General features: G+C 38.2%; 1 protein-coding gene across 1 annotated transcript in view; it reads right to left on the bottom strand.

The window, feature by feature from the left end:
• The window catches only part of LOC127436055 (neogenin), a 167,797-nt gene extending 152,527 nt beyond the window's left edge, over positions 1-15,270 (bottom strand). The window contains exon 1 of the mRNA XM_051689971.1: positions 15,130-15,270. Within this exon, the coding sequence (XP_051545931.1) occupies positions 15,130-15,205 (76 nt within the window). The 5' untranslated portion in view covers positions 15,206-15,270. The remainder of the gene's footprint in view (positions 1-15,129) is intronic.
• Positions 15,271-18,343: the final 3,073 nt, after the last annotated feature.

Below are 18,343 nucleotides of genomic sequence, written 5' to 3'. Positions count from 1 at the left end.
GAAAACATATTTTTAAAATCCTTGGAAAAAAACAACAAAAAAAAAACAGGGAGAGCTCGAACATCTAGCGTAGAGGAAGCAAGTGGGAAAGAGAAGTATGAGAACACCAAAACCGCGATTGATGTTCACCAACTCCTCTAGACTAGAAGTGCCAAAACTTTTTCCTATGAAGGGCCAAAAATCAAACTTGTTTGAGGGCAGTGGGCCAAAAGTAAACGTTGCATACATTAAAATTATATATCAATACTGCAAAACACACAGAACTCAAGTTAAAATCATCAAGTGTCCTATACTTGCACAATGCACATGTATGTTGTGTCTCTCATTTGTGAGTCACTTTGGATAAAATGTCTGCTAAACAACTAAATGTAACATGGTTACGGTCTCTTTAAGAACAGCGCATCTCCTCACACTGAACACACGGTAGTTCTATGCAGCGAGTTTTGGAGAGATGAAGATACAATGGTGTGACGTAATACCATCAAGTAGGACATTGTTTTGTTTTGTGACGAAGATATTAAAGATATTTCTTATCATAGGCCTAAGCTACACATTATCCCAGATTTCACTCAGTAGCCTTGGCTATTACCATTTATTGGGACTGCTAAATGTATTAGGATTATTTAATTAAACAATGCTGTAAAATGTTTTTGCGTAGTTAATGCATTTAGCCTACTTACTTTTATTTGATATTAAAACTAGTTTCCTGCTGTGATTTCAAAAACTTGAATTGTACTTTTGCTTCTTTTCTTAAGAGGCAATGGATTAAGGCTGAATGCATAACATTATGAAAAAAAATAAAAGCTACAAAGCACATTTCTGCAAATTAAAAAACTGAGAGGCCTATTAATTTAGTTGACTAAACTGACTTAATATGATTATGATTAATAACCTGCCGAAATATGGCATTGTATCTTATGGTTATTAAAAAACGTACAGCTATCCGTTTTTAGGCAGACAGTAGCAAGTAAACAAGATATCCTCACATTTGACAAACTAATTACAGTATGATGCACACAGATGTTATAATGAATGAAGAATTAATGAATAATTAATTTACTGCACTACCGTTTTTGTCTAGCTAGCAGGGCAGAAAAGGGATTTTTGAGAGTACTGGTCTGTAATGTTGTGCGGTGTTTGGAGTGAATGGAACCGTTGTTTATATTGAAAAGCTCTCTCACCTGACTTTATCAAGCCTGCTTCACGGGTGCACTTCAGTGGTCGCGTTCATGCGGATATGAAATGCTGCACAGCGTATAGTGCGCATTCAAGCCATGTTTCATTTCGGATGACTGTACACACTGTTTCTGCAAGTCCACCTAATTACCTGTCATTTCTTGACACTGCTTCAGTTCTCGCTCTGTCTGGCGATCCTGAATGCCCACCTCCGACTTTGGAGCTGGCCAATCATAGTGAGATTTTGGGGTGGTACTTGGGATGGCCAATGGAGCGAACTTTCAGACAGCACTTATTTAAAGGTCACTGAAGTACGCATATACATTTAATGCATACATTTAAAATACTTTTCAAATAAGCTATAGTTTTTTTAATGCAAAAATGAAACAAAATGTTAAAACAAAAAGATTAATTAAAAACAAAGAGCTGCATCAAAGCCATATTTTTTTCCTTTGGACCGTGGGCCCTAGTTTGGGCACCTCTGCTCTATACGATCTGGAAAGCATACATAGAAAAGCATGTGTTTGTGTACGTACATGAAGAACATAACGCATATATAGTCTCCTGCCACAGCTCAATTTTTTGCTCTCTTTGCCCCTCCCCCTCTAATTCCTTCGTCTTTTAAAGTGAGGCCCATCACAGTCGCTTGGACCTTTTTCCATTGATTTTAAGGCTTGTTTTCTGTGGCCATCGGAAAATGAAGGGGGGGGGGGGGGGGCTAAGTTTGTGTTGAAGATCTCTGCAGACAAAAGTGTTTCAGAGAGCAGCTTTCCCAAAACACAATGAAAAAATCTTGACACCAGAGCTTGGCCCCACAATGCACCTCGTTCAGGAGCTGGGGACATTGATGTATAATTTTAGGACAGGAAACAAAACTTAAATATCTTGATTCCTCATAAGATTTACTGTACATCAACAACAGTACGGAGGTCTGAACTAGTTTTACAATGGCTGATGTAATTTCCGATGTCTAGAGAGAAACGTGGCCAAAGACAAATACAGGTAATACAATTTAATGTTAACAAATAAGGCTTACACAAAAACTCTCCTATTCCACGTAAAGTGTGTAATTTCTTCTGCACCACTAGCATCACCAAACGGAATTACAAAAATAGTGGCAATGTTTCCCCAAACACTCTGCCTCCCATCTGCCATTGGTTGGACAATGACATAGTCCCACCCTGAATACACATTCTTAGTTGAGCCAAAGATGCTGGGTCGGGATGCTTAAAAACAGAGGTATGTTTTGAAAGCACCAGAGTTGCTATGTTAACATGCAAATATACTGGTATAATTCATTTTTCACGTGCCGTTACATCTGGGGTTGCCAACTGTCCCATATTAGTAGAGATGTCCCTTATATTGGCCAGAGCTTAGACATCCCATACTGGACACCTACTGTTCCGTATTTTAGCTGAAGCTGGCTCAAGTGTCCCGTATTTGCGTGGCAAAAAGTTAGCTACCCAATTTACGTTTTGGGCACGGTCAAGCCTCTAGCCAAAATGAAAACCATAAATGGCATCAATGGTGCAGTAGCTTGTAGTTGAACAACTGAGTAGCTTATTAGTTTCAAAGCAACTTCCCCAACACTGCATGACAATTTTGGGGTTAAACCACAAAACCTTACATGGACCATTAGCATAATATAGATCCTTTAGTAATGTTCCAACACCTTCAATCAATGAAGTGGGCTGGTCTCCAAGCCACGGTCTCAGCACACCATTATTTTTCAGAACAAAGGCTTTTAAAACAACACCACTTAACACTCACACCTCAAAGCATGCTAACCTGCTGGGAGACGTCTAATAAAACAATGTTAATAATGCACACGCTTTCTTTCTCGCTATCCTGTGCTAGCGCTTCCCTACCTGACCGCCATCATTAGCTTGAGAAGGTTAAATGGGTTCTAGAAGTGTAGAAATCCCAGAGGACCCCAAACTGGGTCAATAGTGAATATCTGCTCAATGCACAGTCTGTGCTGCAGGTTTTTAATTGTGCTGTAGTCTCTCAGGTTTTGATCTGAACAATCTTTGATTACTTCTTAGTTTCAGGCGATGTAAATTAATTTCCAACAGCGCAGCAATACACATCCTTAATTAAAATATAGCTGAGGCATTAGGAAATAAATACCCCAGTCCAAGCAGAACAGGGAATACACTAAATTACGTGTACACACTTCACATCAAGATGCCTTCCACTGCTTTTCCACAACTGTTAAATCACAACTGCTTGTTTTTAGACTAGTAAAATCAACTGCCATTTAGATGAATGAGAATGCTATATGCCAAAACATACTTACATTTTCTGTGTGCTACAACTGCTTTGTGATACTCTTTAGTACAGTTAATGGCAGCGTATATGTAGACAGTGCATACAGACGTGGTCCATGTTTTACGCGGACAGTTCACGTGTACTGTGCTGATGGCAAAATTTACATTACGGACATTATGTGCAAGATGTAGCAGCAAACAGAAAACCGAAGTATATTTTGGCCTGTAGTGGGCATGTGTCTGTACAGGCTTGTGCTCAAAACCACTCAACCATGGGTAAGACATGTTGATGGATAATGTACATTTTGTTTTCAAATATTTTTTTAGTCATTTAGACTATCTTCAATCTATCTGTGCATGTACAAGAATGGATTGTGGTTTTGGGGGTGGAGAAAGATAAGAACGACCCCAAGAAGGGGTTGCTGTCTCCATCTATATTTGAACATACCATTGACTATCGCTGTCTATGGCTTTCATCTCCGCCTCTGTTTTTCATCCTTTTTTACTCACCTGTCAGTAACTGCCCCTTCCATTGAGCTGCACTCTCCTCTTCCACACCGTTCCATTTATCTCTCCTCAGCAGGTGCTCTAAACAGCTTTAAAGAAATGTATGTTCAAAAAATCCAATGTCTGCAAAGCAAGCGGAATAAACCACTCCGGAACTGCTAATAAACTGACATCTCTGTTATCTATCACTGTCGTCATGGTAAAATTGCACTGGGAAAGTAAACTGTTTTTTCAGTATATTAATCCATCATACCATAAAAAGGAACAACAATAAAAGCGAGAGAATGTAACTTCAGGCTTGGATTGTATATTAACATTTAATACATAACAGAGGGCTACAGGTGTGTCAGGGGTCTTACAAGTGCACAGAATTCATTGCATTGGGGGACGTTGGCGCAAGTCACATGAAAGGGCCTTCATAGTGCATTTGTAAGATACAAGTTGAGTGATTCAAATGCAAATTGGAAGCCAAATAAAAAGCTTAGCTAGTTAAACCATCAATGTGGCATTGCTTCCAAAGACACGGTTGCTTCTTGAAAAGTCTTCATTTCTTTTTCCTTCAGCAATAACGTTCCCAGAGTGGAGGGCAACTGTGACTAAGGGCTGTTTATTTCATAATTTGCATTTCAAGAATACAAAGTCACATCTGCGCAATTCCCAAAATCATGCAAGTCTGCAAGATTTTTGTTTCTTTGACACCCACGTAATCTAACAAAATGACTATGACTCACAGTTTGGAGTGTCTCTCCTCTGAGAATTTCGGGTGAGATATGGTATGAGGGTTAACCACCTCAAACTGATGTCTGTGAGCTTCAAAACCATCTGCATTTTAAAGCATAGCTTCAATTTTCCTGAGAATCTGGATAAAAAATAAATAAATAAAAAAGAGCCCTTGGCATTCATTGATACAGCTCATCCTGAAACGACACTGGAGAATCATGGGCCAAAAAAATTATACCCCCCCCCAAACAACTAACAGAACTGGTCACGGCCAATCACTCTCTTCCTCCATGAAGTTCTGGATAAACACCGTGGCCATCAATCACAGCCTTGGATGTAGAAAGGGAGAAAATAAGGGGAAGTGATCACTTTCTGCAGGTCACAGGGGAGCCATATGCATCATTAAATCCCCCTCCATCACTTTTCAATTACTCGCTGTAATTTACCGTCAGGGCCAATATGATGACAGAGATCATAACGATGAACAGAGGAAGAGGATGGTAAACTTCTTTGCCTGAAGCTTAAATTTTACATTTCATAGAGGGAAAACTTCTTACTCCCCAACAAGGTCATTTTGAGGCTTTCACAAGACAAAAGACCTTATTAAGGGTAGACGGAAAATTTAATTTGACACGAACGAGACTGTGAGGGATAATTGTTCCTAGTGAATGCCTAATTTTTACAACCCATGCTTTCCACTTTAAACCACGACAATTCGCATATTTTTATGAACATCTTACAGCAAATACAGCAGAAAATCGTTCTGCTCAAGTTTAATGAATATGGCCCATTGAATGTGCATTTCTGTGGAAATTGATCACAAAACCATTCTTACGTGAAGTGTTGCACTGAATATATGTGTGACCATTTTCAAGGGAGATTTTCAGTCCTTTTAAAAGTGCCTTTTACAAACATTATTATATATAAACTACCAAAAGACCTTAGTCAGGGTAGATGACATTTAATTTTACACAAATGAAAATGAGTATATGAGGGATAGGCAGTCCTACTTAGTGGCCCATTTTTTCAAACCATGTTTTCCAGAGTTTTCTGTCCACCACGGCAATTTACATACCAATGGTTTACACAACAATACAGTATATTTAATGGGCCATATTCATTAAACACAAGCATAACAAATTTCTCTGTACATTTTTCGTAAACCATTCCTTAGTAAATTGTTGCATTGAATTTAATGCGCAAATTGTTGCAAGAATGGTTTTATGAACAATTAACACAGAAATTTGTTCTGCTTGTTTCATGAATGAGGCCCATTGAACGTACTGTTTTTGTGTAAATTAATCATAAAATAATTCTTAGGTGACGTGTTGCATTGAGTTTGAGACAATTTGCATAAGAATGCTTTTATGAAGAAATTACACAAAAATCTGTTCAGCTCGGTTTTCATGAATAAGGCCAATTGAACATACCGTATTTTTATCCCCCAGCACCTTGTTTGGTTTGCATCAAATTTAATCTGCCATCTAGTCTAAACAAATTCTCTCTTTTATCCTTATCCCAGGTGCATATTATAGCCCATATACAGTATAAAGAAAAACATGTTAAAAAAGAAAATGATTTCACATGCTTTTAAGCCAATGTACAGCCACGTCCACCCTTTTAGCACACACGGAGTACAGCGGGCAACCCAGGGCCATATTTACTCAGGCAGTTCAAAGAGATTAACAACTATTCCTATTGGCTTCCTGCATAATGCACAATAGCTTCCCCATAGGAAACCTCAATAATATCACCTACTGTGGCTCTGATCAAACCTCCGAATACACAAAAACACCATGAAAACCAAATCACTATTTTTCCTGGCTCTTGAAATATGTAAAGCACAAATGAATAAGTTCAGCCAGCCTTGGACGAGGGTGTTAAAGTCCAGATTAATTATGAATTTAATTGGACAGAAACTGATATTTAATACAAAACTTATCAAAATTTACCAACTTGCTACACCTCTAAAACGACTTTCCTTTTTGACTGATGTCAGCTAGGATGCACAATGTTACATAAAAATGTTAGCTAATAGCCAAATGGCATTGTTTTAAGCTACTGTTGTAGGTTATGTAGCCTAACACAGTAATTCAATGCCAGTTAAACAATTTGACAAAGGTTAATAGCAAATAATGATCAATTTGATTTGAATCATTATTGGGATAAGTAGAGATGCTCTCAAAAGGTAATCTTTACTTTCCTGTCCCGGTCAAAAAGCTTCCTCAAAAATTGGTGTCGCTTTGGGAGGAGCAGACCTCCACAATCCATGGCAAACTTGCATTCAGGTCTGGCTCCATTCTGGTATGGAACGCCCACTTTGTACAATCCAAATAATTCCCAACGAATGAAGATCAAACTTTCAATTTTACTCGTAAATGTCACATCACAGAAGTAAAATGGATTGCAAATGCCATTTTATGTTGACTTTAAATCTTAAGAGGCTTTCATGTGCTACATTAAACTGAATTTTATATATTGATACATTGATGTCTCCTAAAAGTGGAGTTCACATCTCTTTTGGTTAAGATTTAATCACAGACCATGTTCGGAATGGGGCAAATTGCCCACAGGCTAGTGTTCACAGTCACCTGCTCTGCCCTAGGGGAACACTTGAACCAATGATCTTGGCTTGTTTAATGTACCATTTGTCCCCCTTAAAAAGACACATACACACACCTCTATCCAGCTCCAAATAAAAGTGTGTGTGAGAGAAAGTGAATAGCAGGAATCTTGGTTAATTATCATCCACCTGCTGTCACAACCATCAGTCTTGGTGACAATGCTACTGCCAACAGCACACTTGCAGGCTTATTAAAGCGCATGTGTATTTGTAATTGATGCACGAACAGCGAGGACTGTGCCCTGAGAACCAAGTATAATACAGTCAATGATTAAATCATGCTCCAGTCTTTATATATACACAGCATACAGACATTACGCACTTACCAGGGGGAAAAAAGAATGCAATTTATATGTTATGACCTAGGGAAGGGTTAATCAGTATCCCCTGGCAAGTGTTCATAGAGTCTGTCTGTGTTTGATGGATGTATACTGCCATTATAACACCCCATGTACTACCGACATGCCTTCATGTATAATTAGCAAAAACAGCAATTTCTTTCAGATGCAAGGCCACAACAGCGGATGCCTGCTTTTGCGATAAACCCCGCAAAATATTTGCGATCCGCCACTACTGAAGGATGAGATTAATTGGCTTCCTAACAAGGCAACGAGGAAAACAACACTATCATTAAATTAACTCCAATTAGTGCACCCACACGAAATCTGCGGCCAAGAAACTGAAATGCCTGTCATTCATAAAATTCTACAATTCCCCAGCCCTTGCATTTCTGTTTTTTAAATATTTAGGTTAATTTGATCATTCTTTAAGTGAAAATTAGATCAAAAAGAGTGCATAAAATGAGGGAAAAGTCTGGAGAAAAGGGATAAGTTTGTTTAGAAAGTTACACAGGATTCATCACTACTTTCTGCACTGCAAAAATCATCTTCTTACAGAGTATTTTTGTCCTGTTTTCCAGTAAAAAAAAATGACATGATTTTAAGTCTTGGTTTCAGAGAAATGTAACGTAATTTGGTGGGGTTTATGCTAAAAAAAGAAAAAACTATTTGCCAATGGGGTAAAGAAAAATAAACTTGTTTTCCCTTTGAATAAAGTTTTTTTGTTACCCCACTGGCAAATAGTTTTTATCTTATGCATAAATGTTAGGGTACTTAATTAAGCTAGTTTTCTCTGAAAACAAGAGAAAATATTTCATATCTAATAACAAAACGTATCTTGTTCTTAGAATGCTTAGATATTTTTACTGAAAAACAAGACAAAATTACTGAGTAAGAAAATTATTTTTATCAGTGCAGGCTGACTCAATTAAAATGAATTTTACATATCAGAAGAAAGGCAACAATTAGCCTAGGCATGCAAATCCTAACACCCAATAGATACTTTTCCTGCTTTGCCGGATGTTTGGAGAAAGTAGGGAATAAGAAAAGTTAATCCTCAAAAAAAATGGGCCATAACCTTCAAAACCAACAAACAATCTCCTCGCGTTTCTAAAAGCATGCCTGCTCTTGGCTCCACACTATGTTACCTCTACCTATCTATATTAGCAGTCTAGGGGCAACCGAAGCCAGTCTCAACCCTGACAACAAATAGAGCGACTCCTCTATCAAGCTAATGAGGAGGAAAGGCCAGTTTATCATTTGGCAGTCATCTCCAAGTCTGGCTGCCCTTTATAGCAGCCTTACGCCTTTCATTAATGCACAGTACAAAGGGACATTAATGTAAGCTTGGCTGCCCTTTTAAATACATCATTTGTAAGAAGTGAGACAGCGTAAAGATTATTTCAGATAGGGTTCATGGCTTCGCTCAAAGTATAAAAAAAGAATATGCAAAGCACACACTGTAGAAAATGCAAAGATCATTATTAGCTTGCTCTTGTTCACTCGATTTAACATTTTAGGCAATGGATGTATCAGATCGTACTGTGCATTTTAGACCCCCCCCCCAGAAAAAATAAAAAAAATCACAACACAGAAATAAATGGACATTGGCCAGTTAGATGACCTGCATTTTTGAGTTAGAGTGAGGTCATCCATTAAATTAGGCCAAAGTGTTCAAACCTATAAATGGCCAATTCTGCAAGACTCTACAAAAGAAAGGCAGTAATTTGACTCCCTGACAGAGACTAAGTGAAGCGATATCAGCGGGAGGCTTGCTAGCATGTGGTCTGGAGAGCTGGAAATTTCTCTCCATGGTTATGTACCCCAAACCCACCAATCAGGGAACAATTACCACATCTCCCATTCCATTTACACATTTTCGCAGGGTCAGTTCTGAAGTAATGGCTTGATCTAGATCTAGAACAAGTCAGAACTAAATCTTCAATATCTAAATATATTCAAACCAAAGAGTGGCATCGGCTTATGTTTTTGAATATATCTACATTTTTTAACAGTTTTAGGTTAAATATACTTGAGGCTATGTGCAGCTGTGCGGCTACGTCTTGTGCACAGTTCACACAATGCAAGTTTCATCATCAGAACAGTACGCGCGTATTGTCCGCTTACAAGCCTGTTTTTCTAGACACAAGGACAGTCCGCATCTGTGCATGTTGTCTGCACTGAAGAGTTTTACCGGATGCATCCAGACTCGTGGTCAGAAGAATATACTTTGAATGGCTCGAGCTCTCGACCTTGTGCGAGACGTAGCAGCGCATGGAAAAACTAAGAATACTCTAGTCTTAACATGGACAGGAGGGCCACAATGGGCTGTTTTGTCTACCTGCTAATGGATACATTAGCAGGAAGACAAGAAATCAGGTAGTGAAAGCAGCCCAGAAGGTACACTGTGATCAAATTAAACCAACTTATCACTGTTTTAGAGACAGCTAATGTTCTTCTCTTACACTATTCATACTCTCCTATGTAACCCAATGGGAAAACCACAGCACCTTCAGAAGGGATGAACAGGAGTGATTTCCTTATTGTACATCGAACAAATGACCAGTTTCTGAAGACAAATTATCAAAAAATCTGGATAATGGAGCAGGTGTTGAGAGAAGGGGCACATTTTGAACTGACCAGCAGTTAGCTTACACATTAGAGAAATCTCAGATGGATAAGAATACATAAGATCTACTTTGAAGGTGTAGAAAGAGCGTGGCCAAATTGAATCAAGTGGCAATACAGCAAATTGGATTTCCGAAAGCACAACTAGAGCCACCTCTCTGCTGTCTACTACCTTATGACACACCATTCCTATTGAAATCCATGTATTCATACTGTTCTCTGACACAGCCTAAACTCTAGCCAAACATCAAGGATTTATAATTAAGGGCACATACAAACTAGAGTCGGTTGGGTTATGTCTTGTTCAGATTCTCACAGACTACTGTCAAGACTTTCAATGCACACAATAGCCATGTATCTAGACCCTCCCCACAAGGGTCAAACACTGGGCTCTTCTCAGCAAGCTTTCTCCTGACCTCATTAAAATGATGCCTTCTCGGCAACCGCCCTCAATCTAAGCATTCTTTACAGGCAAGATCCAAAAAACAGGAGAAGTGTTGGAGAGGTGATAACATCCAGCAAGAGTTCTCTATTCACAGAGACCGCAGAAGGAGAAATCAAGGATGACCTGTCTTTCAGGGCTTTGACCTTTCCCAGTAAGAGGCTGAGTGCGAGGATCTGCCTAGTCAAATGCTATATTCAGAAGGACAAACATGCCTTTCCACCTCAAACAGTAAAGCCAACTCCTGCTGGAATTTTCCATCTTTCCACAGCCATAGATTCATAGATCTCGGTGGCTCCTCAAGACCAAACCACAGGCTTCAATGTATGCTCCAGAATAAATAGGATCTAAAAGCAATTTAATTGGCATTTAAAGAGTTCATTCACACAGGACGTGTCTTTGCATTCCATCTGCACTATTTTTTATTGATCTATGTTCACACACATCAGACAGATGTCATTGGCCATTGTGTCTTGTTGCACTGTTGTTGAATAAAAGAATGTGTTTTGTTTGAATGGCCCCTAGAGCTCTTTGACATTCAAATCGAAATAAAAATGCTTTCTAGACTTTGTGTAATGAAGAAACAGTATTCTCTGCAAAAAAAAAAAACAAAAAAAAAATTGTTTTTCCTTAATTCTCTCTAACTAGATTTCTTGGAAGAAATACAAGGAAACTGATCTCTCTGTGACTTCCAGAACAGTAGGTCTAAACTTTTACTGCTGAATTTAGTCTGTGCTTACTGAAATTTTAATTACTGCCCCCTAATGGCCAAAGCTGGAAGTGTTGTTGAACGTTTAGGACGTGTGAGCCCGTTTCCAGGTGAAATGTCCACAGAATGGCACCAAAAGAAGAGTTGTATTTTAATTTTAAGTTAAATAATACAGTCAACAGAAATGCATATTATATTAAATCTACCCCCTAACCAAAACCTCATCACTAAACCTAACAATATTTAAGCAATTTAAGAGCAAAAAAGCAACCTTCGAATCGTGCTTACCATGGTTTATGTGAACGCGATTACTTACTGGTTCCCATGGGACAATAGCCCAAGTCTCAGGGTGGCTATGGATGGTTAAATGAATGCAAGACACGACCATTTGCAATTCAAAGTACAAATATTACAGTGGCGTTATTGTATTGGCGGGATTTGAATCAAGAACATTCAATCAATGTAAGCGTTTACAAAAACAGATAGCACATCCAAGACTGTAATTATCTACAAAATAAATATTGAATGGAGTCTATATGTTCAGATCAAGCTGAATTCCAGAAATTGTGGAGAAGAAAGAGAAATATCAATACAATGCCTTGCAAGCACTGTAATTAACCACATTTAATTGTAGGATTTTGTCAAGCTGAAAGTGTACAACTCTCAAAAGACTCAAGCAATTAAAAGGCTCAACACAAGCTGGGTCCAGCACTGAATCATTATATTCCCACTAAAATGAAATAACTAATTACCTTTCTTGTTACCAAACCACAAAGAGGCACACTTTGCAGGTATGTCTGTAGACATGGTTGCAATCAGCCATAGTTATGAATCCAAGACAGCTTGATTCTAGAGCTGAAGTCATCACAAATTGATAAAAACACCCTTCTACCCACTGCTAGTCACACTTGGATAAGAATACAAAGATAAGAAACTGCATGAATGTGTTTGTCTGGGAATTTTCATCTTCTCAACCAGCTGCAGGTGGCGAGAAAGCAGCTATGCTCATCATGTTTGAAAAGCAGCAGACCTGATAGTCTGTGTGTAGATTCACAAATTTCCCCTCGAGCCCTGTGAATAAGATTGCGCTGTTTATATCCTGCTAGTAGCAGCAACGGGAGGAGTCAAATGGATGCAGTAAACTGTCATTCAATCATTCAGCCTGACATTGATGAGGATTAAGCTAGCTTTCAAGATCAGAGCCCCCACCCCCCCATTACCCCCACCAACCATCCACCACCACCACCACACACACAGCTAATGAGAGATGGAGATAGCTACAGATGTCTCCATTTGTGCCATTTACCTGCTGTGCCAAAAGCAATTATGCAGAGACAGCATGATGATTGTGACCGGTTCCTGCCTTTCTCAAGAGTGGCATACGAGATGGCAGATTGTCTTTCTGCTGATAATCTGTCTTCTACGGACTTCTATGAATACGTTTACATGCACACCAATACGCTGATAACAACCCAAAAAAAAAAAACAAAAAAAAATCCAACAATGCAAGAAAAACGTGTTGACATGAGACTTGAAATCGTGTTAATCTGTGCTTTTGAGGTCAAAATGTAAAAAGGCTTGCGCACACCTTGGATAAGCTGGTAAAATCACTGGTAAAAGTGTTCACATGCAGAGTGAAATCAGGTTAATGGGCAAAAATCTACAGGTGACGATTGGTTTTACTTAAACCGTTTATAACCTTCCCCCATAAAGGAATACCGTTTAAGGTTTACATGGCTATACACTGTCGTCTTAAGCATAATCGGTGTAAGATTGTGCATGTAAACACTCTGTGAAGCATAAGCCTCTAACTTGAGACAGTAAAACACAGGGAGCTACAAGAATCTACAAGAAGTAATTTGCTTATGTTGTTGTCCTCCGATGTAAGTCGTCACTTATGATATTCACAGTGCTTTCAGAGATGCTGTACTTTTAGTGTCTAAAGGTCTAATTAGCACCTGTAATATCCAAAATTGTAAGAGCATAAAATGTGTTTTTAAATAAATGGGGTTAACTTATCGTCATATTGTACGAATAATGTTAAATTGTTGCGTGTTGAACCAAAATTAAAATTGATACAAGAGGCTAATTCAGTTTGATAAGACTTCACTACAAGGTTTTTCCACATCAAGCAAATTAAAATTACTTGATGAAACTTTATGATTAATCCTTTACAAGCAGTCCATCTTTAAGACAGGACTTTTAGCTTGGCTTCATGATGTGTTAAGTTCAAAATAGTTAAATTTTTAAAAACATGTCTTCAGATACCTGTGATCTTTTACATTCTGTTGCACTTCGTCTAGCTGTTTTTGAAAGCAATAACACATTCTGTGTGAACGGCCCCTAAAGCTCTTTGTAATCAAAATGGAAATAAAACATTGTACATAAAGTTGAGAGACTAATTCAGTTTACACAACTTCACAAGAAGGATTTTTCCATCAAGCAGCAAAAAGAAAAATGACTTTACGAAACTCTATAAAGCATTGCGAATAGTCAGTTTACAAGCAGACTATCTATGTGAGAGGCCTTGTGGCTTGGCTTTAAACTCTATACGAGTTTGAAACCTCAAGGAAATGTGTTTCAAATAAACAAAAAATTATTGTCAGAGTGATGTCATAATTAGTAACTCAAAACTGGCTACATGTACAAAAGCCCAATTCCAGCCGTATCTGGGATCCTTTAAAAAACTGAAAATGCAGCCAAAGCGAGAGTAAAACTACCATATATCAATGAACTGCTTTCGATAAGTGATTCAACTCTATTTAGAACCCTGAAACCATGATCTGAATCAAATTAATCTGAATCCTCTTATTAAAATGGGAAAACACTCGTCATCCTCAGTGTTATGTGCATGCTGGGATCTATGGAAAGCTATTCTGATCTGTGCCAAATAGGGAATTTAAGTTGTAGAAATGTCACAAAAATCTCTTGTGAAGCTGTATTTGGTGTAAATGGGGTGTTAATTTTTTTTTAATTCACCTCACGGCAATTCCAGTGACAGAGAGACTGATCTGCACATGCCTCAACCAGAAATTTCCCTTTCATCATGCCCAACAGTGAAGATTCCCTGAGGTCTGTACCTGACCCTGGCATTACCGCCATCATTCGATCTCTGCCCTCTCTGATCGTACCCACGTCTCTTCTCTAGGGAGAGGTCAAGAGCATCCTCGTCTCTTCTTCTGGATGGATGGATAGATGGATGAGGGTCAGTGGTGGCTTCCTACAAATGTTCTCTCCTTTCAAAGCCATTGGATCATTGTTCCAAGGTTGAATAAAACATTCCCTACTAATATTTACTCAAGTAATAAATAATTTGTCATTCTGCATACAGTACATTTAATACACCTGGGGCAACCAAGGATTATTTACCAAGTTTTTGGGCATGCAATTACTGAATTACCATTGCAGGATTTGAATCTTCAGCCTTGAAGTCGTTGGTTATCAGCCCACCTCTTTAAGGCCATTCACCAATAAACCATTACACTTATCGATTAGAATCAGAATGACTCACAGTCACCAAATTGTGCAGAGAGGAATTAGTAATTAGGGTGAAATGTTAGAATACTGAAATAGTAGAAACTGATTTATCTGGTTAGTTAAGAAGATAATATCTGAAATATCTTATGAAAATGCAGCGCGTTATCATTGGCGGGGATTTGGCGATGTTGCGACTCGCGTCCAACGTGAGTAACGATATCGAAAGAGCCGAAACTTACCTTTATTCGCACCGCAGAACCGGAGAACCGTGAGACTCGCGAAAAACACGAGCAGCCGTGCCCTCCACTCCGCCATCACTTTCTGAGGTAAAAATCACACAAAAAATACCTCAGGGAAATAAAAAAAGAAAAGAAAAAAACGCAAGTTATCCACCGTGTTTTCTGAGGTAAAGTTTCAACGCGGAGAACGCTTGAGGTATTTTATAATTAAACACTGAACATCGTCTGCAGCCGGCAAGATTTCGCGCTCCGGGTGTTTTCTTGTAAGTTAAAAACCACAGAAGGGTTTTTAAAGGAGGCATCAAGTCAATCCACACATGCTCCGCACGACCCCGGAACGGCTGCGGCTGCAAATGGGCTCCGACGCGCTGAAGACCGACCGGCGTGTTTCTGAACGCACGGCGAAAGTACGCGTTCAACAGATTTAACGGCACCGCAGTGGAGTATCCAACACAAGCAAACGGCGTGAGCTGCTGGAGAGGTTTGTAGTGGGTACCGACTCGTGAAAAACCAGGTGTGGATTCTGACAGGATTCTGGATTTTCTTTGACCCGGGAAAGTCAAAAATCACGGCGAGGGGTGCGTATTGCGCATGCGCACACGCACACATGAAACGTGGTGTATTGAGATCATTTAGTTACCTTGATTACTAACGTTTGAATCAGCTAATGTTCAATAAAATATGCTTATATTGTAAAATAGCAACACACTTGTTGCTAATGTAAATAATGTATACAAAATAATATATCTATATACTAAAATAAGACATATGGCCTAAATAATTTTTATTTTATTTTATTTTTACCTTTTTTGGTCGGTTGAAAGCAAAAAAACAAACAAAAATAAAGCTTCAAAAAAGTGCTTGACAGAAGACTTGTTTAACAGCTGTGAGCTAGTATTACTTACAGTGCCATCCGCTGGTTTCTATGGTAAATTGCACATGGGGGCAAGCTAATCAAACTAACCTCACCACTTTATACAAGCAGGGTTGGGAGGGTTACTTTTGAAATGTATTCCACTACAGATTACAGAATACATGCTGTAAAATGTCATTTATAACGTATTCTGTTAGATTACTCAAGGTCAGTAACGTAATCTAAATACTTTGGATTACTTCTTCAGCACTGGTAGATTTTTTCACTTGTTTTGACTATAAAAACTCTGCCAGTACAGTAAGACAAAATACACATGTTAAAAATACATTCTCTGAAAAACCGAAATATCTTATACAGTGTTGTTTCTAAAACAAGATAAATCAAACTGATCTTGTTTTAAGGATTTTTAGATATTTTTACAGAGAAGCAATACAGAAAATCTAATCAAGAATTAGATTTTTGCCCTAATATCAAAGGTCTTACTAGAAAAAAAGAAATTATGATCTAACGTGAATTTTCTTGATAAAACAATATGATCGTGTCTGGTAACATGTGCATGTAAAATGGCTAGAAATAGCATTTTAGCTTAGCGTAAAGCTGACAATTTACACAAGGTTTATTTCTATTTCTTCTGCTCCAAACTTACTTCAAACGTACTTCTCTGTCTGCTCGTATGAATGTAACACATCATAAGAAAGTGTTTCACCGCTGTTCAAATGCACTTTGGATCACATCATTTATATGGATAAATGTTTTCCATCTGAAAGGACTAAATATTAAATGAAACAAATGACAATAAAATGAAAAGTAATCTCTTCAGTTATCAAAATACTTTTTGAATGTAACTGTATTCTAATTACCAATTATTTAAATTGATACCAATTAAATATTTTGTATTTTAAATACGTAATCCCGTTACATGTATTCCGTTACTCCCCAACCCTGTATACAAGTATTAACGATCTACTCAGATCTGGTCACAAGTGGGGGGAAAAAAGCACAGAAAAGCTTTATTGTTCCTAGTGTAAATCACTTTGGATAAAATCATCTATCGTATATGTGTAAATTAATCTTAAATGTAAATGTTCAATTATTTGTGTCACAACATATCTGGGATGTTCCATGAAGTCTTCTCTATATATAATGTAAACAAGGCCTTAGTTTAACATATGAACTGATTTAGAACATCATATGGACACGTTTGCGTAGATTTAAAACGTTGTGCCTCCACCAATATTTTGTACACTGATGTGTAACTGCTTAAAGGAATAGTCCAGGTTCAGTACAAGTTAAACTCAGTCGACAGCATTTCTTTGCATAATGTTGATTACCACAAAAATACATTTTGACTCGTCTCTCCTTTTCTTTAAAACAAACAAAAAAGCACAAATCTGGGTTATAGTGAGACACTTATAATGGAAGTGAATGGGGTTAATCTGTAAACATTAAAATACTCACTGTTTCAAACGTATAGCCACAACATGTAAACAATATGTGTGTAAACATGATTTTAGTGTGATAAAATCGCTTAATAACCTTGTCTGTGTAAAGTTGTATAAAAATTTGCATGACAACGTAATGCCATAAACCCATCCATCTTCTTTCTACAGTTTTCCTGAGCAAACACTGGGCAACACCAGGATGATTCTAATTGCCTGTTTTCTATTTCTGGTCTTGAGACAGCAAGTAAAATCTGCCAAAATGAATGATCCAGAGAACAACAACAATTTAAGTGTTACTTGGAGTAAAAAAAAAAAATTCAGGCTCAACTTGTGCAGTTGTTTTCTGTCATAACAACTATAATAATTAATTATAACAACATAACTCACCACCCACCACCGCTTCATGTCATCTATCACTCAGGTGAGGCACTTTTAAAAAACATCTCGACTCTGTGAAGTATCGCCATGTTTTTTGACAATTTTTACAAATGTAATACCTTAAAAATGACATTACCTGCTTAGAATATACGGCGATATGAGTGAAAACACTGGAGACCGGAAACTGAAAACAGTTGAATTGTGGAACACTTCTGAAATTCAGGAAAAATGTGGATAGCCGCTTGTCCTGTGTAGGGTCGCAGGTAGTGCTGGAACCTATCCCAGCTGTCTCGGGCCGAAGGCAAGGAAACACCCTGGACAGGTGGCCAGTCCATCACAGTGCCGTAAGCCCTAAAATCCTAAAATGACTGTAAAAACTACAATTTAAACAACTTTACAGCTCAAATAATACACTGCAAATAATACTGCTAAGATTTAGCAGAAGAATGAATGTGTTTGTGGTGAGCAGGGCCACACCGGTCTCGCGTTCCAGCGAGGGGTGGCAGGAGTACTTTAGGAG

This window comes from Myxocyprinus asiaticus, chromosome 46 (genome assembly GCF_019703515.2).
Source record: "Myxocyprinus asiaticus isolate MX2 ecotype Aquarium Trade chromosome 46, UBuf_Myxa_2, whole genome shotgun sequence".
Taxonomy (NCBI): Eukaryota; Metazoa; Chordata; class Actinopteri; order Cypriniformes; family Catostomidae; genus Myxocyprinus; species Myxocyprinus asiaticus.
Note: the sequence above shows the minus strand (reverse complement) of the source record. Positions and strands in the feature narration are given on the sequence as shown.